Source organism: Lepidochelys kempii, chromosome 3, assembly GCF_965140285.1.
Source record: "Lepidochelys kempii isolate rLepKem1 chromosome 3, rLepKem1.hap1, whole genome shotgun sequence".
Taxonomy (NCBI): Eukaryota; Metazoa; Chordata; order Testudines; family Cheloniidae; genus Lepidochelys; species Lepidochelys kempii.
This window is the reverse complement of record NC_136382.1, coordinates 204,553,725-204,576,367: the sequence shown is the minus strand read 5'-3', so window position 1 is coordinate 204,576,367 and position 22,643 is coordinate 204,553,725. Positions and strand designations below refer to the sequence as shown.

The window sequence follows — 22,643 nt, the reverse complement described above, 5'->3', positions numbered from 1 at the left end:
ATACAGACGATGTGTGACGCTGTATGGTATATGGGTGACCATTTATAATATTATCGATACCAATATTACAAAATTGAAATGAGTCTTCTACCAGATATGCCATGTAAGGTATCAGTGGAAAAGGTATGATTTGCTAAATATGATAAGCTTGTTCATACATATGTATCATCTTTATATCATATGTTATAAGTGTGTGGTATATTTATCTCTTATGCTGTGTATCTGGGTGACACCCCAAGACAGACTGGCATCAGCACTACCCAGCCTGCTTGATGGCCCATCAAAGGCAATCAGCTGTACAATGAAGCCATTAAAAACAAGCCAGGGCTATGCCTATGAGTCAACACGACATGTACAGGAACATACCTATGGACAGAGGACTCCAAATACTTTTCCATGCCCAAGTGCTGTGAGCTTGTGTTTGGGACAAAGGATATACAAAGTCACATGGCAGAAAATATAAAAAGGCAGCTGCATCACCCCCATTTTGTCTTGAATCCTGCTTCTCACCTCTGGAGTAACAGCTCTACAAAATGAAGACTTGAACGCAAGACTGATAGACCCATCCAAGCTTTGGATGCATTCCAGAGGGACTTTACAAGCCAGCAAACTCACCAATGCTGCTAAGAACCTGAGATATGGATTCTGAAGTCATATGTATGTATCGGATTGCTTTGACCATTTAACAACTCTTCTTATTCTTTTCTTTTAAACCTTTGGGTTTTAGATACTAAAAGGATTGGTTGGCAGAGTGGTATTTTGGGTAAGATCCAAACTACAATTGACCTGGTAATGTGGCTGGCCCTTTGGGGATCAGAAGAACATTTTGTACAGTGAATAGTGTTTTAAGTAACATCTCACTTTACTGGAACTATCTGCTGATTGGGAGCCAGAGACTGGAATGCAATAAAGGGGGTCTATGTGATTTCTTTCCCCCCCCAGATTCTTAATAACCAGTGTGGGGGATAAGCAGTACAGTTTGTGACTGGTTGGTGAATCTAACTACACAGTGTTAACCACCAGTTTTGGGAGAATCTGTTCTCCTTTTTGCAGACTGCCCTGCCCTGGGCATTTTCAGGGTGGACTACCCTAGGCACCACGGGTCACAATATGCATGTTGTTCTAGGATCTAGCTTAGTCATTCACTGTCAGGCTGGGTGCACTGCAAAAGTAATGTAATCTATCAGTCTCTAAAGAATAGAAAGAGTGTCTTTTATCACTCTACCTAGAACAGAAGTGGGCAAACTTTTTGGCCCGAGGGCCACATCTAGGTATGGAGCTTGTATGGTGAGCCATGAATGCTCACGAAATTGGGGGTTAGGGTGCGGGCTCTGGGGTGAGGCCAGAAATAAGGAGTTCAGGGTGTAGGAGGAGACTCCGGGCTGGGGATGAGGGTTGGGAGTGCCGGAGGGTACTCCAGGCTGGGACTGAGGGGTTCAGAGGGTAGGAGGGGGATCAGGGCCGAGGTTGGGGTGCAGGCTCCAGGTGGCACTTACCTCAACCAGCTCCCAGAAGCTGCAGCATGTCCCCCCCTCTGACTCCTATGTGGAAGGACGGCTAGGTGGCTCTGCGTGCTGTCCTGTCCACAGGTGCCACCCATGCAGCTCCCACTGGCTGTGGTTCCTGGCCAATGGGAGTTGTGGGAGTGGCATTTGGGGCGAGGACAGTGTGGCACCCCTTGGCTGCCCCTATACGTAGGAGCTAGAGGGGGGACATGCCACTGCTTCTGGGAGCTGTGCAGAGCGGGACAAGCCCCAGACCCCACTCCCCGGCAGGAGCTCGAGGGCCTGAGTACAACGTCTGGAGGGCCGGATGTGCCCACCCCTGACCTAGAGGTTACTGGCTTGAGAGAACTATGTCTAGCTCCTCTTGATGACAAGAGCAGTACTGATTACACACGAATGTACAGTTTTGAAAGTCAATTTTGCTAAACAGAACAATGTCTGAAAATATTAAAAAATACCTATTACACTTAGTGTCTTCAACAAATATAGAAAACGAAGTTTTCAGTTAAGCAAACTTTCCCACATCTTGTATACAAAGTTTAAAAACCAAACAACAAAAATGCCAGTTACATGTTAGGGTATGTCTACACTGCCCACATTACTGCGCGGCCGCAGCAGTCCTGTGACGTGGGCAGTGTAGTCACACTTTATCACCGGGGGAGAGCTCTCCTGGTGATAAAAATAACCACCCTGAACGAGAGGTGGTAGCTTTATCACCAGGAGCACGGCTCCTGGCAACAAAGCCCTGTCTATACTGGAGCTTTTCAAGTGCTAAAACTTTTGTCGCTCAGGGGAGTATTTTTTCACACCCCTGAACGACTAAAGTTTTAGCACTGAAAGTGGCTGTGCAGATGCAGCCTTAGATTTGTAAACTAGTTCTCTCTTTTAGGAATCAAACGCAAGGCCACTCAAACTAGCCATCCATGTACTCGCAGCATCCTCTGACAGAAGGAAGTCACACCTATGTTTCACATATGCAACTGAGACAGTATATGTGAGTTTTAGGACGACTGTCTCTTGAACTCCGGTTTACAGACACGTGCAGAGCAGGATATTCTAACACCCACTCAAATCAGGCCAAAATCAAAGTGAAATAAAAGCAGGATTAGAACAGAACAAATATTTCATATGCTCACTTTAGGTATTGTAATTCTAAAGGAATATTTGAAGAAATAAATACCTGTCATATATTAGCCCATTAATGCCATATTCTCTCAACTTCTTCCTGTTATCTGGGTCATTTGTATCATCACCCCAACAGAAAATTACTAAACCTTTAGATTTGGCCTCCTGAATATACGATGGGTTCCTAAGCAGGTCTTCAGTGTGCACATTAATTCCCTGTAAAGTTATAAAAAACACTTAAGAAAATGCAAATATAATCTAGACTAAATACTATTAAAAGTCAACTTTTCTAGCTTTTGATCACTGAAGTGTTTCACAATTTTTAGACAACTAAAAGAAAAAAAATCTTGTGAACTCCAGGAATTAAATGCATTTTTAAAGACTTGCTTCTTTAACAACTGTTCAATATTCAAGAGGACTGAAGTGCATTCTTAGTACTTTGAAGCAATGAAAATACATTACTTTAACATGTTTACTAAATGTTTATGTATTCTTTTAAGTTTGCTTGTCACCTTATTCAGCTTCTGTATTTTAAAAGTCAGTTTATCAGCAATTATGGAACGTAGCAATAAGTTAGTTTCATTTCACAGAGTAACAAGAGCATGACAACTTACCAGCAAGTTTTCAAACTGGGCAAAGCTCATGGCAATAGGAGTTGTACGAGACCTGAGATCCATAAGTTCTGGATAAATATCAGATTTTCCTTGTGTGAGAAACAACACAGGATACTTATTTTGCTTTTGCCGAACCCTGTAAAAGAGTATAAAAATACAACTGCAAAGGGAAACTTTTCAGTAGTGTTTCTCTCACATGGATGAGAACATAAAAGCACAGTCACCATTCCCAAACTATATTGACATGTAATATGCAAAGTATTACTCAAGGATTAAGCAGTTTTGTGGACACACACCAGTCTGTCTAGTCAGTTGGATATGACTAAAAAGTTAACATATTGCAGTAACCTTTACTATATTCCAGAGAAAGACAAGGCACATGTGAAAAAGAATTTCTCCATTTTCTCATAACAAGACTGATTTTTTTTGTCCCCTTTCTTCCTAAGGGAAAGAGACATGACTGCCCTGGATTTTAACTCCAGAAAGATAGTTTAGCATAGTGAAATCTCCCTTTCCTGCATAGTAACATGCACATTTTCATGTTTGAACACATTCACTACAAATGACAAGTTCAGCCTCATGGTTAGAAGGGAATACTTTTACTTACTGGATATTCATTTAATCCTTTGCAGATGCAACAGCAGTTTTGCCTCAATGTGTACAACATACCATTGTCCCTTTCACCACTTTAGAGATTTACATATTTCACACATATTTCAACTATCTAAAGTCTAGAGTATGTTCCCCCTTCCCCAAATTTCTCCATATATAAAATTTTAGAAGTGGGTAGCCTTCTATCATTTTTTCCCCTTTACAAAACACACAATAGCAAACTTAACACATTCTCAAGCCACCTTGACCACTTTAGAGTTGGTTCACCAGCATAGCTATGAACTAGCAATAGGCGAAAGTAATATTCCGGGTATGATGATTCATCAACTTTGACTCCACCTTCACTTACTCTTCACCTTTCATTGCCCCCTCCTAACCAGCCCCTTTACACCCTTCTTCCACTGTTTTTCCCAGGCTGTCCCTTATGTTTGGAAGTCCTCTTATTGTCAAGTACCTGTCTTCTTTCACATCTCTGCTTTAAAGGATTTCTTCTACACAGTCTTTCAATAAGGAATTCTGCAATATTTCCATACAAAGACTGGTATAGTGTGTCAATAAGTTCCCTGATTCAGGGTCTGTCTTTTGTTCAGCACCCAGAAAACCAACATAAGATGTGCCACAACAAAAAGCAAATTAGTTTTTCTAGAAAGCCAATATCCAATAACTATTTATGTAGTTTAAGAACTTTCATGTTTGTTTTTTTTAAATCAGAGATTTGTTGAAAATTGTCAATAGAGAATTCTATGATTATATATATGTATATTTAATTTGCATACACTAAACTGCCAAATAAAAACAGTATGCCCTGTTCTAAGATGGTCACCTATTGTGACAAGAATTGGCAGTTACCAAGTAAGTGTACTGTCTTGGCATTTGTTTGAACAGCAGCATATGGACACTGACATTACCCAAAACTGTCCTGTAACTGAAGAGACATTAAAGCTGTTATCTGGCCCTGACTTTCCTTTTGCAGTACTGTGAAGAAGAGCATTTCAAACAGGTATTTTCTTGTTCTGAAACACTAAATATTTTATCCTCCAGCCAAAAGGAAGGAGGAACAGTTCGACACATGCTAGAATGGCCAGGAAACTGAAGCCAGAGGGAAAGTGAAACCCCAGGATAAAGTCTGCTCTTTTCCCTACTGTTTTAAGAAAATAAATGTTTACTTAGACAATTTGTTATTCACTATTTTTTCCAATGCCTTTTCTCTTAATATGCTGCTGGCTTTGTTTTCCGATTGTATTTTTGGGCATGGGTCAGATGGATGAAAGGTCTAAGTCCAGGATCTAAACTTAAACGTGTTGGCATTCAAACTCAAGTCACAAAAATAACTTCTTAATGAGTTTTCCATTGAGCACTAACACCTAAAGTGAAATCTATTGAGTTAAAAATGGTTTAAAGTTGAGTTGTAACTTACATTGTGCAAATGTCCGCATCAAATGAAGAAAATACAATTCTCCTTCTTCCAGCATTTTCTAGAGTAGTTTTTAGAATGATATCTAAGAAGAGGTTCATATCAAAATAGGTTGACAAGTTGCCATCCCATTTCCCATCCTATAAAAAAACAAGTAGTTGAACTAAATCAATGACTACACTAATTATTTCAAATGACAGGAGTCTATTTAAGTTGAGAGAAAAAAAAGAATCCAGTTTGTTAATATGAATAAAAAATAGCACTCTTCTCCAGTCTACCAAGCGCTGTTTGCAACACTATAGAGCTGGCTTTCAACAAAATTGTTCAGAAATATGCAGCTTTTGAATCAGTGTTATAACTTTAAATGGTCTTTTCAAGATTCATTAAAACAACTCACTTTATTCCTAGAGACGACATCAACTATTCATGAAGTCTATTAAAATTAAAAGATCATTTGCATAATAAAATCATTTAAATATGGGTTATATTAAAAACAAAAATATATTAAGAAGCCTAATGTAGTATAAATGAATAAAGGGCAACTAAACAGATGTTATGTACAACCATCTGTAAGGATATAAATGTTGTAGCAATATTTAATTATATAAATAACTCAGGAATATTTTCATCTTTAGAAGATGATTGCCTACAAGAAACTGTCAATTCTGCATTAAGATCCCAATACAAACACTTATGCATGTGCTTAAAGAGAAGTACATGTCTGTTTATTTGCAGGTTCAGTGCCTTTGATTTTCTAGTTCTAAAGCTAGCAGGACACACACTGTCAGTGAAACAAAACTGCCTTTTACTGTTCAAAAGAAAAAAAAAAAAGGCTAATAACTTTGATTAAATAAAAATAACAGTAAAATAGTAGTTTAGGTCTGGGTCACATGCAAACTGACCTATCAAGATATGCATAGTAGTCTACAAAGTAACACAAGGCATCAAAGCAAGGAACATTATAAATTGCTTACTCTTTGTTGGCAGATCCATTTTATTTCTATGTTAAACCCGACATCTTCAGGAAGCGATTCCAGAACCTGGATACAATAGTTTTATAAAAAGGTACCAAATCACATGATGCTCATTAAGTACTATTGCTAAGGGTAAATACAGGACAAAAAATGCTGAATCACCACCCAGCAAAGGCCAAAAGTATAGCATATACATATATGATTCTTTAACACTTAAAGGCACATGATCCCTTTTCTACTCTGGTCCAAAGTGGGTCAATGGAATAATGAGAACAGCCTTCAGGAATTAGTTACACCATTATCTGCAACTAATTTCTTATGTACTAACACTTTGAGATGTACAGTTATTTACAATTTACAAATACTTAGTGCATACTTTTCTGTCTGGCTACTTATTATATATGTTTTTGTTTTATATAAAAAACAATTGCTCTGATACATGAAAAAAAAGTCACAATTTCCCTGGTTAACCACCAAAAACTATCTGGCACAGCAGACAAGATTCCCTTGTCTAGGCCAGTTTGTTATTCATTTTGTTCATGTTTACCTCTCAGACAAAAGAAAGATTTAACTACTTTCATTTGGATTTGGAAGAATAGTACCCAGCAATTGCTGTAAGGGGCAAATAGAAGCACAGTTCAAGAAAAAAGAGTTTCAAGAATTATCACAGACTAAGTCTGGTAAACAGTTTCTGAAGAAAAAGCCAACTCAAAAATACAAACTTTGGCAAAGATTAGTTATTAACGGAATATACTGCAACTGTGCTAAGTAGCAGTAGCTAAGTGGTGAAGGAATGTAATTCTAAAGCTAAAGTTTTGAAAAGTGACCACCAATTGTGGATGCCCCAAATTTGGTGCCCAATTTCACTCCTCCCCGCGAGGTAGGATTTTCAGAGATTGTAAGCACCTGCAGGTCCCAAAAACTTTTAGAGTTATGGATGAACAGGATTTCTGAAAAGCAGACCCTAGGTACCAAGCTGGGCACCTAAAAACTGAGCCATCCATAATTAGTGACCACTTTTGAAAATTCTGGCCCATAGCCTCCTTTTACTGCCACTACACCCATTTTCTTTGGCTTTAATGCACTGCTGCCGGTAAAAAGCTTCCTGTCCAGTGCTGAGAAGAAGTATTTCATTAGCCACCAGTGAGCTCCTATTGCAGAAAAAATCAGGATGATTCAGGAACGGGAAAGAAATGGAAAAAATTCTTCCAGATCATCTTTTTTGGCTTTTTTGATCTACTGCTTCAATTTTGAGGAAAAGAGCTCCCATTTAGAATTCATGTTGGAAACTGAAGGGGTTTTGAATGTAGCTGATACATTTACAATGCCTATAACAACTACACTGGTTACTTACTAAAGACAAAAAGAAAAAGGAGTACTTGTGGCACCTTAGAGACTAACGAATTTATTTGAGCATAAGCTTTCGTGAGCTACAGCTCACTTCATCGAATGCATCTGATGAAGTGAGCTGTAGCACACGAAAGCTTATGCTCAAATAAATTGGTTAGTCTCTAAGGTGCCACAAGTACTCCTTTTTCTTTTTGTGGATACAGACTAACACGGCTGCTACTCTGAAACCTTACTAAAGAAAGTTATAGCATTTCAGTGCCCCGAACTCTTGTCCACATAGACAGTCAAAAATAAGCTCCATTTTGAACCCTTTCCTCGTCTTGTGACAAAAACCTTTGAAAGTTCTTTTTCTAGACTCCACTTCTCCGTTAAGCATGCAAGAACCCAAACTTATTTATAAATATTTTGAAATTTCCATTTGCCTAGCATTACATTGCTCTACATTGTCTAGTTCTATACTGACTGCTGCTTACCGTCTGGAGAGATGGAAATGGTTGGTTCTCAGAAACAGGGCTTTCCTCCCCTTTAAGAGATGCTGAAATTAAATAAAAAAAATTTTAAAAAGGTGAACAGCAGTATTGCCAACCCCCAAATTAGGAGACGGTCTTCAAAATCATAAGATTTTAAAAGATTCACTTTTTTTGAAAAAAGAAAAGGAGTACTTGTGGCACCTTAGAGACTAACCAATTTATTTGAGCATGAGCTTTCATGAGCTACAGCTCACTTCATCGGATGCATACCGTGGAAACTGCAGCAGACATTATATACACTCAGAGATCATGAAACAATACCTCCTCCCACCCCACTGTCCTGCTGGTAATAGCTTATCTAAAGTGATCATCAAGTTGGAGAGTGAGTTTGTGTGTGTATGGGGGTGGGGGTGGGTGAGAAAACCTGGATTTGTGCTGGAAATGGCCCACCTTGATTATCATGCACATTGTAGGGAGAGTGGTCACTTTGGTGAGCTATTACCAGCAGGATAGTGAGTTTGTGTGTGTGGTTTCTGGAGGGGGGGTGAGAGAACCTGGATTTGTGCAGGAAATGGCCCACCTTGATTATCATGCACTTTGTGAAGAGAGTTGTCACTTTGGATGGGTTATTACCAGCAAGAGAGTGAGTTTGTGTGGGGGGGGGGGTGGAGGGTGAGAAAACCTGGATTTGTGCTGGAAATGGCCCAACTTGATGATCACTTTAGGTAAGCTATTACCAACAGGACAGTGGGGTGGGAGGAGGTATTGTTTCATGATCTCTGAGTGTATATAATGTCTGCTGCAGTTTCCATGGTATGCATCCGATGAAGTGAGCTGTAGCTCACGAAAGCTCATGCTCAAATAAATTGGTTAGTCTCTAAGGTGCCACAAGTACTCCTTTTCTTTTTGCGAATACAGACTAACACGGCTGTTACTCTGAAACTTTTTTTGAAGTTTGTCTGTTTATTTAACTCCTCCCACCCCACCTCCAATGTGTGTGTGTGACTTAGTGTTGCCAACTCAAACATACAGTGAGTAAGGTGATTTTGGCCCATGCTGCATGAGCTCTTCCTCGAGTACTCAACTGAGATGGGTCCCCCATTGCGCTATGGTCTGTACAAACATAGTAAGAAAGTCATTCCCTGAAGAGCTTACAATTTAGTGCAAAGATTGTGACAGGGGAGCTGCAAGTTGAACTCCGAGGCTACCAGACTTCCTTTAAATGGGAACACCTTTTAATTCCTGCTGAGCTGGATTTCATACTGGTGACCTACGGTTGAAAGGCTCTACAGCTCATTAGCAATGCCTTGAGACATACAGAGCACATCTACACTGCAATAAAAACATCCACAGGTGACCTGTGTCAGCTGACTCAGGCTGCAGGGCTATACAATTGCCATGTGGACATCCAGGCTCAGGCTGGAGCCCAGGCTCTGGGACTCCATGAGGGGGGAAAGGTTCACAGACCCCAGGCTCCAATCCAAGCCTGGACGTCTACACTGCAATTTTGTAGCCCTGCACCCCTAGCCCCACAAGCCCGAGTCAGCTGACATAGGCCAGCCACGGGTGTTTTATTGTAGTGTGAACATACCCACAGTTCTCTATAAGTGCTAATATTATACTTTGAGAATTAAGCTTGTTTTCCAGAAGTTCTGACCTTTTTGGAAATTACACAGACATTATCTTCCATTCAGGAAACAGACACAGTCTCCCACACATTACTCTAAGACTCCCTATAGAGGTATTTGAATCTGAATCTCATATGCGGTTCTTAAAAGGGACAACTCCCATTAACCAAAGTATAAGCACAAAAAAAATAATGCAACAATAAGTATTAATACCACATGTAAAGTCACTTCTAAATGCAACGTTTTGCAATAGAAAACCATTCCAACTCTTATTTCAGGGTCTTACACTAACTTTTATTCATAGATATAATTTATATTTATTTATTTTCACTGCCACATGGGACATTGTCAGCAGAGTTTAAACCTTCTGTTCCACAGCACAGATCTCGTCCACTTCTGCTAGGGTAATTGCTAAAAGAAAAACCATGCTATTATCCTCAGTAGGAGCCTGTCCATACAGGGAGACGACATACATACAATGCCAGTGGATTACACTAGCATTTGAGAAACCGCCTAACACTGGGCATCAGGGTTCTTGGTTTCTTCCTCTGGTTACAGAGAGTATAGCTAAATATAACAATACCCCTGTATGTTGCCTTTGGGGAATGAGCCAGAGACCTCTGGATGTAAAAACACAAGCCTTCACCAGATTTAACATGGAAATCATAACAAGAGTCGTAAGCTGCTGTGTGTGGTCTAGTTGCTAAAGGGTGACAGAGCCATACTGTTAGCATGGGTTACAGAATCACCTAATTTTCCACGTTCCTTCTGGCAAACTGTGTCAAAGTTGGTAAGATTTGGCTGTTATATTAGACACCTAGATTCGATTCCCAGCTCTGCCTAAAATGACCTTATACACGTTCTCCATTACCCTGTGAAATGGATGAATGATGCTTAACCCCTTCGCCAAGGCAACAGTATGAGACCTTGGCTCATAATTGTGAAGGGCACAGAAATATAAAAGAGCTGAAACTAAAACTCATGGACTCTTGGGCTTGCAGTTCAGTGCACATTCTCCAAGACTACAGTGTAGTATGTGGGGAGCTCACGCTGATTTTGCTTTCCTCAAATTATATAATGGAGGGAGCTATTCACATCATCGCAAGACTGACTATAGAGGTGGCCAAAATCATGTTATTTCCAATAAATTCCAGTTGGCAACATTGCGAATTGCCAACACCTTCTACTGGAAGACATGTATCCAATAAGAACTAGATACAAAAGAATACTATATAAAAATTAAGCTAGTCAACGCATTCTATACATGAAAGTGGCAGACAACAGTTCAGTTGCACAATACTTTAACTGGCATCTCCAGCTAAGTGGTATTACTAAAACTTTTAAAAACAAATTACAGTACATTTATTAGTTCATGATGAACTCAATACATTTTGCCACTTGTACTTTAATTTAATATAGTACACTCTGTGATGCACAGAACTTGGGACAATTTGCTTCTGTATTTGTATACCAGTCCTCAAAATTCAGTAATTTGCAATGTATCTCCTGGGATATGCTAATTAGTAAAGAAGTTAAGGTTCAACTACAGTTTGCATAATGGATTCTGAAAAGGTACGTTTATTTTATGGAAATATTAAAAAAAGTATGTTACCAAGTATGAGCAGGATAACGTCTAACACATGCAATACATACGCAAGCTACAGGTTCAATGAGTGATCTTAAGGAAGGTTTAAAAGACCATAAATCAAATTAAAAAAAAAATCTCATTTTTCCTGAAGCTTATTATGAAATGCACCAGGAAAAATGGCTGAGAACACAGAATTTTGACATCTGATAAGAAACTCCTGCTTTAGAGACTCCACTAGTTATTCCTATTCCCCCAGGGCCTTGTTTCAATAATGTACTCATGTGTTGAGCAAGCCCAGTAAATTGATGACCGTGTCCACTTCATTACATCAACTGTGCAATGGCAACACAAGTGGCAAACCAATTCAGCTCAGTTTACAAATTTAAATTATTGTGCACTAAAAGTTTTTGTAATGCAGCAAAATTACATATTTCACTGTTATCAGAGCTAACTAAATTCTGGTAATATTTAATTCTGTAGCGAACAGTACTATGAAATTCTGCAGCAATAGAAACAGTGTCATATATTTTGTAACAGACCAAGTTTACTAGCATTTAGGGCACACTGCAAGATCCATCTTTTGTCCCTGGAATATCGGGGGCTGAGAAACTGGCACAGTCAAGAAGTTGTTGGAGGGAAGACACTTGTGGTGATTTTGTTAGTGGAGTAATAACAATTTTTCTTAAATATGTTGGAGGATGGTATTACATGCTATCAGTGATGCCTTTATACATAAACTTCCCTGTGAAAATCGTATGTGACGAATAGCGCTTTCAAGTATTTTAAAATCTCAACTTCCAGTTTCCAAGAATAAACAAAATTGATTGAAAAATAAACATTTCAATGACAATATAAATTCTTATAAGGCAGTAGATAAAGACATTTGTATTTGTACATACCATTGTGATCTTTTAATTTCAATGCAGTCACATGAGCCAGCTAAATATCACAAAAAGAATATATTAAACTAACAAGTATACTTTTATCTGTAGAGACTGTACTATTTTGGTAAAGAACAATTAGATTTTTCCTTTTGAATTCCCTTACACTTGTTTTTAAAAGTTTAAAAGAGTCTACGAAATATGCAGTTCTGGTAGGAAGACAAACGATTCTAATACACATCTATTTTCTTTCCAACTTGCCTATTTTAAGATTTTAGGGAGAAAGTAAAAAATTTTTTATATTGTTTAATCATCGAACCAAAACACTTACAAGTGGACAGGGAGATAAGGATGTAATTTAAAGTTGAGAAGATACAATTTTCATAATGAGCCTTACAAACCTTATGTACTCAGTTTGCAAATGGTCATAACGTGCATCCATGAAAACTCATCTAATCTGTCTTTATACTTTCTGTACTCTGGGCCCACTACAAGCAGATGGCTGACCACAGTTTATGCGATGGGGCCATGTATCTGACTTAAAATATGGTGGGGCTTAGGCTGAGACCCTGCATCCATTCAATTTTCTCTTTGAGGCTGAAGGAGAAAATTAGGTAATTTAAGGAAATAAGAGTACCTAAAATTCTTGTTTCAGCCACATCTTTCCTTGACTCTGAAAGAAGAAGTTTCATCCCGTTTTCAACTCTCATGCTTCCCAGACTTATCTCCTGGTCTCTATTTTTTCCAGAGAATCAATGCCCCCATGGTATCCATAGTGACAGGCCAATACCCTACTCTCCAATTCTGCCTGACCAGGTTAGATTGGATTACGTATCATTCCTAACCTTTGCCCTCAATTGCAAGGTCTGTCTAGATTAAGCCAGGATTATCTGATCTACCCTCAATGTCTTCTCCTAATGCAGACAAACCCCCAAAATATCAAATATAGTTTTTATATCCCTTCTTTGGCAAAGATTCTGAACTATCAGCTTTAAATGACTTCTAACTCCATCGTCAGGCTATTCTATTTTTTTTAAACTCATATTGTTGTAATACTCAATGTTAACTGGTCATCATCTCGGTCTGTTTAGCATGCTGTTCCACCTTTCCACCCAGTATACGAGAGTTATAAGGACAGAACAAGTTGAAAACAAAGTAGCATTCGATCAGAAAATAAGCTATTTGACTAATCACAAGAGCAAAAATACTTTTAAAAATCCTGTTAACGTAAAAAAACACACAAACAAAAAAAACCCTAGTGCCAGATTTTGAGAGTTACTGAGTACCCTCAGCTTCCATTAACTTCTATGCAAGATGCGAATACTTAGCACTTCTGAAAATTAGGCCCTTAACCTCATCTTCAGTTTATTCGGAGTATCATAGTAATGATACTATAGATATGGCCATTGCTTTTTAAACTACCTACTCCCAATCCCTTATATCTTTCTCCAAGAATATACCTTTCCATTAAGTTTTTGGGGAAGTAAAGGAGATCCACTTAGTCATCTACAACTAAGAGGTAATTTTTTGTGCTCAGTTATTCATATGGCTTAATATTTAAACTCCTATCTGCACATATAGCTAGTCTTCCATAAGGAATACTCTCTGCTAAACTGGGGGAGGGGGGAGAAGGGGAAGATGGACGACACCAGTCAAATGTTTTTAAATTATTGTGTTCATGTAGTACATTCAGAGCAGCAGAAAGAGTTCTCTCAGACTAACTATTTCAAAACAAAGGTCTGATATCCAGTTTTAATACAAACATCTATTGTGCAGCAATGTAACAAACTAGCCTACCATGACGACATTACCTTTAATAATTGCAGTTGGTCATACGAGAGTTCTTTTACTGGGATCTCAAACAATTCCAATGGCTCAGCATCGAATTTCTTGGAAAAAATAAATATTTGACATTAAATGTTGAAAATTCACTAGAAAGTATGAAAAGCAATATTACTTTTGTTTCAAGACAGACATCATTAAAGCATTTAGCCAAGCATACTGACAAATATTTTGTTTACCACTGACACTGTTAAAATGGCACTTTATCAGTTTGTGGATGAGACCACCAGTTTTCAAAAGTGGCAGCATGGGCACTTGGATGTGCAAAATAGTAACTGTCTTAGTGCACTTAGTTAAGGCAAAAGTAAGGTTTGCAAGCACAATTTAGGACTTAATTTTCAAGTGGTCATCTATGCACTAGGCTGTGCTGTACATTATTAAAAATTCTTGTAACTGCCTACATTTGTTCATTTAAAAATAACAGATTAATTTATTGATGTTACTCTGCATTCAACCTGAAGTTCACAAGCTGGAAAGTGTACAATAAAAATTCTAAAAACCCAAACACCTCATTTGACAACCCTTCCAAATTTTCGTTTTGAACTTCTCAAAAACATTGATAAAGAGAACACGTCCTAGCTTTCACCTGATGTCCTCGTGTCCCAAGAACTTCTTTCAAGACATCTGTCCCCGTTTTTCATTTCAAATGTTCCCCCATCCCAACTACAAAGTTTTGGTTCAAGCATTGCTATACTGATTTAAGATGTTTTGTACACCCATTTCATTAATCCCATACTGAGTGCACATTTCATGCTAACCACAGTTCAAGGCCAAAGCTTGTCATCTGTCAGGTGACAATATTACAAGCATAGTATGATGAGTTGTTAACCCAGTGCAAAACACTTGCTCAAGCTTTTCAGTGGAAAGGGGGTGCAGATCTGGCAAGTTCTCCACCTTCACTTCCTCCTTCTCTACGGCTGTCAAACTGTACAGAAGAGGAAAGCAAGGGGAAGACGTAGAAATCTAGTGTCACTTTTTTCAGAAACAATATTTAATGGGCTGTATGCTATGAAACTTGAGAGGTTTAAGAGAAATTCTACAAGCCTGCTGTAAGATTGTGCTCGCCTTAGAGAATTTCTATCATAATCAGTATGCACTACAACAGTGTTGCTCATCCAGTGAATTGCATACAGGGGCCTCAAGACTCCTCACCCTTACTGTGAGAAAGCAGCAGAAAGTTGTTTTGGGAGGTCACAGAAGCAGCTTGCTTCCAGGACGCTCCTTCCTGCTACTATCACTTCTGCCCTAGCTCCATCCTTTCTGACCTACCACTCAACCCCAGAGCAATTCTTCAGCCCCAATTTCCCTCCCCACAATATGTTAAGTACTAAGATAGGGTAAGTAGTGCTTCAAGGGGCTGAAAAGACAAAAAAGGCCAAAAAAAAATGCAACTTGCGACACTCCATTATGGCCACAAAGGCTTGCAAGATATGGTGGATTGCAGGAATTTTCTGCTATTTTGTGGGTCATGGACTAAGAGGTTGAGAACCACTGCACTACAGCATGGAAGGAAGTATTTCAGATCACATATGTGAAGTGCCCCTAATGTCAAGATAAAGAATTACTATTAAATTAGCTCATCTTTTGTGGTATATTTTTATGCAAAACAGTCATTTCCAATATATTAAGATTGTATTGTTTGTTTCCATTCCATACTTTTTCTGAGTTACTGAATTATTTTTACAAGACACCTTGGAATTTCAGTCAAATAATTTGAGTTCCAGTAACTGTCACACTAACAGAAATATGGCCAGCACATTCATATATTACCTTTTTCATAGCCATACAACAAGTGAGATCGTGATACACAACAGGCACATGATCCTTAGAAAGATGTACATCAAATTCCACAAATGCTGCTCCCTGCAAAGAAGAAAGAAAGTAAGAACTGCATATATATAAGAACTAGCGAGAGCTCAAAAGAAAGTTTTCAAATTTATAAATTATATATAGCAGGTCAACTGAAATACAATAACTACAGTAGCTGATAAAAGTTAGAGTTCAATATAGCATTGTAGAGAACTATTGGTTATATGTTAGACCAAAATTCTTCAGTTCAACAACTGATAAACAATGTACAGGAAAAAATAACCAGTATGCAAGTCTAATAACTATTATATACTCAATCTCTTAAGGGTTCAAGTGTATGCCAGAGTATTATGCACTCTTCATCGAAGAAAAGCCATGAGAGGAGATACACTTCATATACTGAAATTTACATGCCTTTCCCCTCTCTTACATATAAGCTAAGGTCCGCTTGAAGGTGTGATTCGAGATACTGAAATTGTTGATGAGCCATTCAAGTATCAGTTAAGAACATATGCAACAGCATCAAATAAACGTAATCTATTTGGATTGAGCTAATTTGTTATAGTATAATTATGTAAAAGCATTTAGAAAGTTTGTTCTTTTAAAGAAGAAAGCTGAAGAACTACATGTGCTGCTTTTATTAAAAAAGTCAATTGAAGAGCAATTTTATTTTTGGTTTATTGAAGAGGAATTATTCAGAAGTAAATCAAGTCCTCTAAAGGTAGCACTCATCAGATTCCCACACCTGGATCATATGTTCTCTCTCCATTAGCTTTAGAAGCTAAATAGAAAGTCCAGGATATTTCCACTCCTTCTCTCAAAAGGCTTATTTATACAGTACCTTCACGGAATTAAATTTTTTATTTTCCTTACATCCAATGCTTCAGAGGACTGAAAGACAGGATGCTCAACTTCAGACCACTGCTGGTTTTCTCTCCATTGATAATTCTTGTGTTCCCATCATGGTCACCTAACTCTTTCTTACTCTAGCCACCAAAAGAACATCGGTACAGGTGGATCAGTGGAGAATAAAATAGAATTAGAGCCCATTTCCATTCCTTGAAAGGCTTAGTTTCATAGAAAGACCACATCTCCACTGGACTGAACAGGAACTTTGTTTTAAGTGAATGACTAGTATTAGCACTGGCTAACAAAAATCCCTAACTGAGGGAAGAAGTTACTCACCTTGTGCAGTAACGATCATTCTTCGAGATGCATGTCCCTGTAGGCATGTCTGCAACCCTGCGCTGCTGATCGGAGAACTTTGGCAGCAGTGTCCGTTCAGCTAGTACGTGTACAGCCCCCCTCCCTCCCTGCGTGCTCAGCCACTAGGCTAACCAGCAGTGTGTGGGCGACCCTCCTCAGTTCCTTCTCTACTGAAATTTATGAGAACTCTGAAGTAGAGGGTGGGTCATGGAGTACCCACAGGGAGACATCTCAAATAATGATCATTACTGCACAAGGGAAGTACCTTCTAGAAATGTCCCTATAGACGTTCCACTGTAAGTGACTCCTCAGCAGTATCCCCCACTGGAGGCTGGGACTTCAGAGTCGATGGATGATAGTACCCTGGCGCCAAATCTGGCATCTGCAGCGAAGTCCCCAGGATGGGATAGTGTTCTGCAGAGGTATGTGCAGATGTCCAGGTAGCTGCTCTGCAGGTGGTGACTAGCTGGGCTTCAGTGACAGAATGGGCTTCAGTGCAGACACACCCTGAGGAGACAATTGTCCAGGTAAGGGTAAATCATAATACCCTAAGAGCGTAGGTGAGTTGCCATTACTGAGAGAACCTTGGAGAATACTCTGGGGACCGATGAGAGGCCAAAGTGACTACTCTGTACTGATAATGGTCTTGGCCTAGTATGAATCTGAGGTATCATCTGACTCTGTATGATCAAAATGTGGAAGTAAGCATCTTGAAGGTTGAGAGACAAGAACCAGTCTCCCTTTTCTAACGCTGGAATAATTGTCACCAAGGTGACCATAGTGAACTTCAGAGCCTTGACAAATTTGTTCAGCCTTTGAGGTGTAGTATGGCTCTCCAATCAGGAAGGAGCAAGAGTAAAAACCTTTGCCTCACAGGTGTATGGGCACTTGCTCTAGGACTCTTACACTGAGGAGATGGCCTCTCTCGTCATAGCAGGCTCTCGTGAGAAGGGTGTTAGGGGCTGGGAGGGAGGTGAAGTGGACGGAGTACCCATTTCAAATAATCCTCAGCACTCATTTGTTGGAGGCTCTGTTCCCAGGTGCTGTGGAATGGGGTGAGTTATCCCTAGGGATGAGCGAGGTTTTCCAGCGGCAGATGGTATTGAGGAGAGAGTGGCTTGATGGCACCTCAACCAATCTGTCAAAACTGTCATTTTGAGGTAGATGGCTGTGAAGAAGCAAGTTGAGATCCTAAAGGTTTCCGTACGGGGAACCTGGGCTTCTTTCTTTGGGGTTCATATGATCGTTGAGATGAGTATTGTGATGAATGGAGTCTGAATGAAGGTTGAGTATATTTTCTCTTCTGCCCAGACATGTAGATTCTGAGCATTTGAGAGTAACTCTGCAGTCTTTTAAAATGTGGATGGAAACATCTATCTTCTCAGCGAAGAGTTTTGAAACTTCAAAAGGAAGGTCCTCCATAGTTGTTTGTACCTCCTTGCAGAAACCGGATAAGTGCAGCCAAGAGGCTCGTTTCATCACAACAGCACTAGAGATGGCGTGTGCTGCCATGTCAGCTGCTTCAAGTGCAGACTGGAGTGATGTCTTTGCCACCAATTGGTCTTCATTAACGATGGCTTTAAATTGTTCTTTGAGAATTTGGTAGCTGCTTAATAAGGGAATTTAGTTTTGAATAGTTTAAGTAACCATATTTTGCCATTAAGGTTGATAGTCTGAATACAGAATTGTAGGATGGCTGATTAACATGTTTTTCTCCCAAAAAGATCTAGACGTTTCCAGTCCCAGTTGCAGAGGGTAGATTTGAGATGGTGCTGGCGGGCTCGAGTTCACCATGTCCACTAATTAAAAGGTAGGTAGGAGAAAATAAACTGCATCTCTTTTGCTGGCACACAGTACTTTTTTCAGAGTAGCAGCCGTGTTAGTCTGTATTCGCAAAAAGAAAAGGAGTACTTGTGGCACCTTAGAGACTAACCAATTTATTTGAGCCCAACCTGCACATTGGTGGGACTGACACAGGGGTCTGCCATATGAGATTGGCAGGGTCCAAGACAGCCTCGTTAAATCGGGAGGGTTACTCTGGACAAGGCAAAAGAATGTAAAATGTCCACTGTTTATGGTGCGACTCAGTCACCTCTTGTAGTGGTATCTGTAGTGCCTCTGCCACCTGCTGGGATAGCTCCTGAAAAAGCTTAAAGTCATCTGCCAACGCGTCTGGTGATGATGATGAGAAATTAGTCTGGGGGGTAGCTATCTCCTCTACTTCAGCCTCTTGTTCCTCTCTTAATGGTTCAGGGGACTTGGATGCCCTTGATATGGCTGCCGAAGGAGGGTCTCTCCGTGGCTCTTGATAGGCCATGCTAGAGCTATGGGAGGCACAGTGTCTGTGTGCCTGTCAATGGTCCCAGTAGGGCCACTGAGAAGGGGCCCAATGGTAGGTACCATGGCTGCCCATATCAAGGAGGCTGGGGATCAGAGGGGCAGTACAGTTGGAGGTCCATACTGGAAGTGGGTACTGTACGATGAGTGAGAAGAGTGGCATGAAACCATGTCCTCTTGCTCACTATCTGCTCACTAAGTCTGAAGCACTTAGAGGAGAGGAAAGTGATCAGGAATAGTCAGCATGGATTCACCAAGGGCAAGTCATGCCTGACTAATCTAACTGCCTTCTATGACGAGATAACTGGCTCTGTGGATAAGGGGAAAGCAATGGATGTGTTGTTCCTTGACTTCAGCAAAGCTTTTGACACGGTCTCCCACAGTATTCTTGCAAGCAAGCAAGTTAAAGAAGTATGGGCTGGATGAATGGACATAAGGTGGATAGAAAGTTGGCTAGATTGTCGGGATCAACAGGTAGCGATCAATGGCTCCATGTCTAGTTGGCAGCCGGTATCAAGTGGAGTGCCCCAAGGGTTGGTCCTCGGGCCGGTTTTGTTCAATATCTTCATAAATGATCTGGAGGAGGATGTGGACTGCACCCTCAGCAAGTTTGCAGATGACACTAAACTGGGAGGAGAGGTAGATACGCTGGAGGGTAGGGATAGGATACAGAGGGACCTAGACAAATTAGACAATTGGGCCAAAAGAAATCTGATGAGGTTCAACAAGGACAAGTGCAGAGTCCTGCACTTAGGACGGAAGAATCCCATGCACTGCTACAGACTAGGGACCGAATGGGTCGGCAGCAGTTCTGCAGAAAAGGACTAGGGGTTACAGTGGACGAGAAGCTGGATATGAGTCAACAGTGTGCCCTTGTTGCCAAGAAGGCCAATGGCATTTTGGGATGTATATGTAGGGGCATTACCAGCAGATCGAGGGACGTGATTCGTTCCCCTCTATTCGACATTGGTGAGGCCTCATCTAGAGTAGAGTGTCCAGTTTTGGGCCCCACACTACAAGAAGGATGTGGAAAAATTGGAAAGAGTCCAGTGGAGGGCAACAAAAATGATTAGGGGGCTGGAACACATGACTTATGAGGAGAGGCTGAGAGAACTGGGATTGTTTAGTCTGCGGAAGAGAAGAATGAGGGGGGGATTTGATAGCTGCTTTCAACTACCTGAAAGGGGGTTCCAAAGAGGATGGATCTAGACTGTTCTCAGTGGTAGCTGATGACAGAACAAGGAGTAATGATCTCAAGTTGCAGTGGGGGAGGTTTAGGTTGGATATTAGGAAAAACTTTTTCACGAGGAGGGTGGTGAAGCCCTGGGTTACCTAGGGAGGTGGTGGAATCTCCTTCCTTAGATATTTTTAAGGTCAGGCTTGACAAAGCCCTGGCTGGGATGATTTAGTTGGATTGGTCCTGCTTTGGGCAGGGGGTTGGACTAGATGACCTCCTGAGGTCCCTTCCAACCCTGATATTCTATGATTCTATCCAACTCAGTGCTTCAAAATGGGGGTGCATGGCATGTTGCCGCCCCCAGATCTGGAGCTCTGGGTGGACTTGGTACTAGGACCCCAGTACCAAGTAGAGGTGAATCCAGTAGAGCAGGTTATGAGATGCCTTATGTTTGTCCAGACCTTTCAGTGTCTGACACATACCAGAAGTCCCGTGGTGCCAAAGATGTCATTACTGGTGGCGGTTGACGGTGCCAAGATATCTGCACCGACGGAGTCCGTGATGTGGACCTGATAGCGTAGTCCATCGGTGTCTAGTGTGCCAAAGACCATACTGATGTAGGCTGAAGAAGCCTTTCCCCTGGCAGATTCTCTGGATTTCTTGCGTGCTGTTCATACCAATGATTCCTTGCCTGTGCCCATATGGTCCTTATGCAGTCCAACATGCTCTGTCGAGTTAAGTCTGGTACCCAAAGCTCGCACAGTACTAAGATGGCTTCGGTACTGTCAATACAGATAATACTGAGCGAGTCAGAGATTGTTTTCAACTTGGTTGGGGCTCACTGTGGGAACTCTCTGCCCTTTTCTAAAAGGCAGTGTGTGAGTGGCTCAGGGTTGCCTTCTTGGGCTCACTAGCCTTAGATGTAGAGGGCTGTGGTGAGGCTTCCCACCCTTTGTGGTCTTGGCACGGCTCTGAGGGTGGTTGAAGGGCCACCTCCATTAGGAGAAGCTTGAGTCTCAGTTCTCTATACTTTCTGAATCTGGGCTTCAGTTGTTGGCATAAACCACACTTCTGGGGAATGTGGTCCTCTACCAGACAGCGGATGCACTGAGAGTGTGTCAGTCATCGGAATAGATTCCTTACAACTGAGACACGTCTTGAAGCCTGCTGAACTGGGCATACCTTGTCTAGGGGGGTTCCCTAGTCAGGGGGGTTGAAGAAAGACTAAGTCTAAATAAAGGGAGGGGTTGGTAAATAAAAGATAAAGGAGAAAAGAAAGGAAAACTCCAAAAAGGTAGCTAAAAATTAACAATTCTAAAGAAGTTAAGATCCACTAATGGACAGTGAAAGCTCCCTTGGTAGCCCGGATGGTTGAGAAGGAACTGAGGAGAGTTTGCCCACGCAACTCTGGTTAGCCTCATAGCAGAGTGCGGGGAAAAGAGGGGATGGCGCGGCGGAGGCAGGGCACACAGAGGCCGAACAGACACGGCTATCAAAAGTTCTCCAATCAGCAGTGCAGGGACACAAACCTACAGCGGAGCACCCATAGGGACACTACTCAAAGAAGAAATAATAAATCCGACTTTCCTTAAAAGTCCTTAACATGAATCTGTAGTACATCTGGACTGCAATAACCCTGAAGGCAATGAAACCTGCTCTGCTGCATACTACAATTATTGACATGGCATTTAGACAGCAAATTAACTATGCCACAGCAGAAAGTAACACCCAGAAATCACCTTTCAGCTACAGACCTCAGAGAGCACAGTGACAAGGAAGTGAAACTATCAGAAAGGTCTGTTTCTAGCAGATTTTCAAGGATGTGTAATCTCACAGCAGCATCTCCTCAATAGCCTCACCTCATTCTCAGTGTGAAAAATGGAGTGGGACAAGACATCTCAACCTGCTTACTACCTTCCTTTCAGTCCTTGAGTCCATTAACACTTCCTTCATCTTAGGCGGTGTCTACAATGCCACTTCCAGCGCTAGAACTTTAGTCGGTCGGGGCGGTATTTGTGTTTTGTTTTTAAAAGTCACCAAGAGCGCTCTCCCCAGCGATAAAGCGTGTCTACACTGCCCATGTCACAGCTGCTGCGGCCACGCTGTAATGT

General features: G+C 40.8%; 1 protein-coding gene across 7 annotated transcripts in view; it reads right to left on the bottom strand.

Moving 5' to 3' along the window:
• GPCPD1 (glycerophosphocholine phosphodiesterase 1) overlaps positions 1-22,643 on the bottom strand; it is an 80,193-nt gene that overhangs the window by 7,274 nt on the left and 50,276 nt on the right. For 6 of the 7 annotated variants that reach the window (XM_073339699.1, XM_073339694.2, XM_073339693.2 and 3 more), the window contains 9 exons: positions 15,774-15,866; positions 13,973-14,050; positions 12,180-12,219; positions 8,068-8,129; positions 6,245-6,310; positions 5,274-5,410; positions 3,245-3,380; positions 2,686-2,846; positions 367-414 (listed from right to left, as the gene is read on the bottom strand). In XM_073339699.1, the coding sequence (XP_073195800.1) occupies positions 367-414; positions 2,686-2,846; positions 3,245-3,380; positions 5,274-5,410; positions 6,245-6,310; positions 8,068-8,129; positions 12,180-12,219; positions 13,973-14,050; positions 15,774-15,866 (821 nt within the window). The remainder of the gene's footprint in view (positions 1-366; positions 415-2,685; positions 2,847-3,244; positions 3,381-5,273; positions 5,411-6,244; positions 6,311-8,067; positions 8,130-12,179; positions 12,220-13,972; positions 14,051-15,773; positions 15,867-22,643) is intronic. The other variant, XM_073339700.2, reaches the window with a different exon arrangement.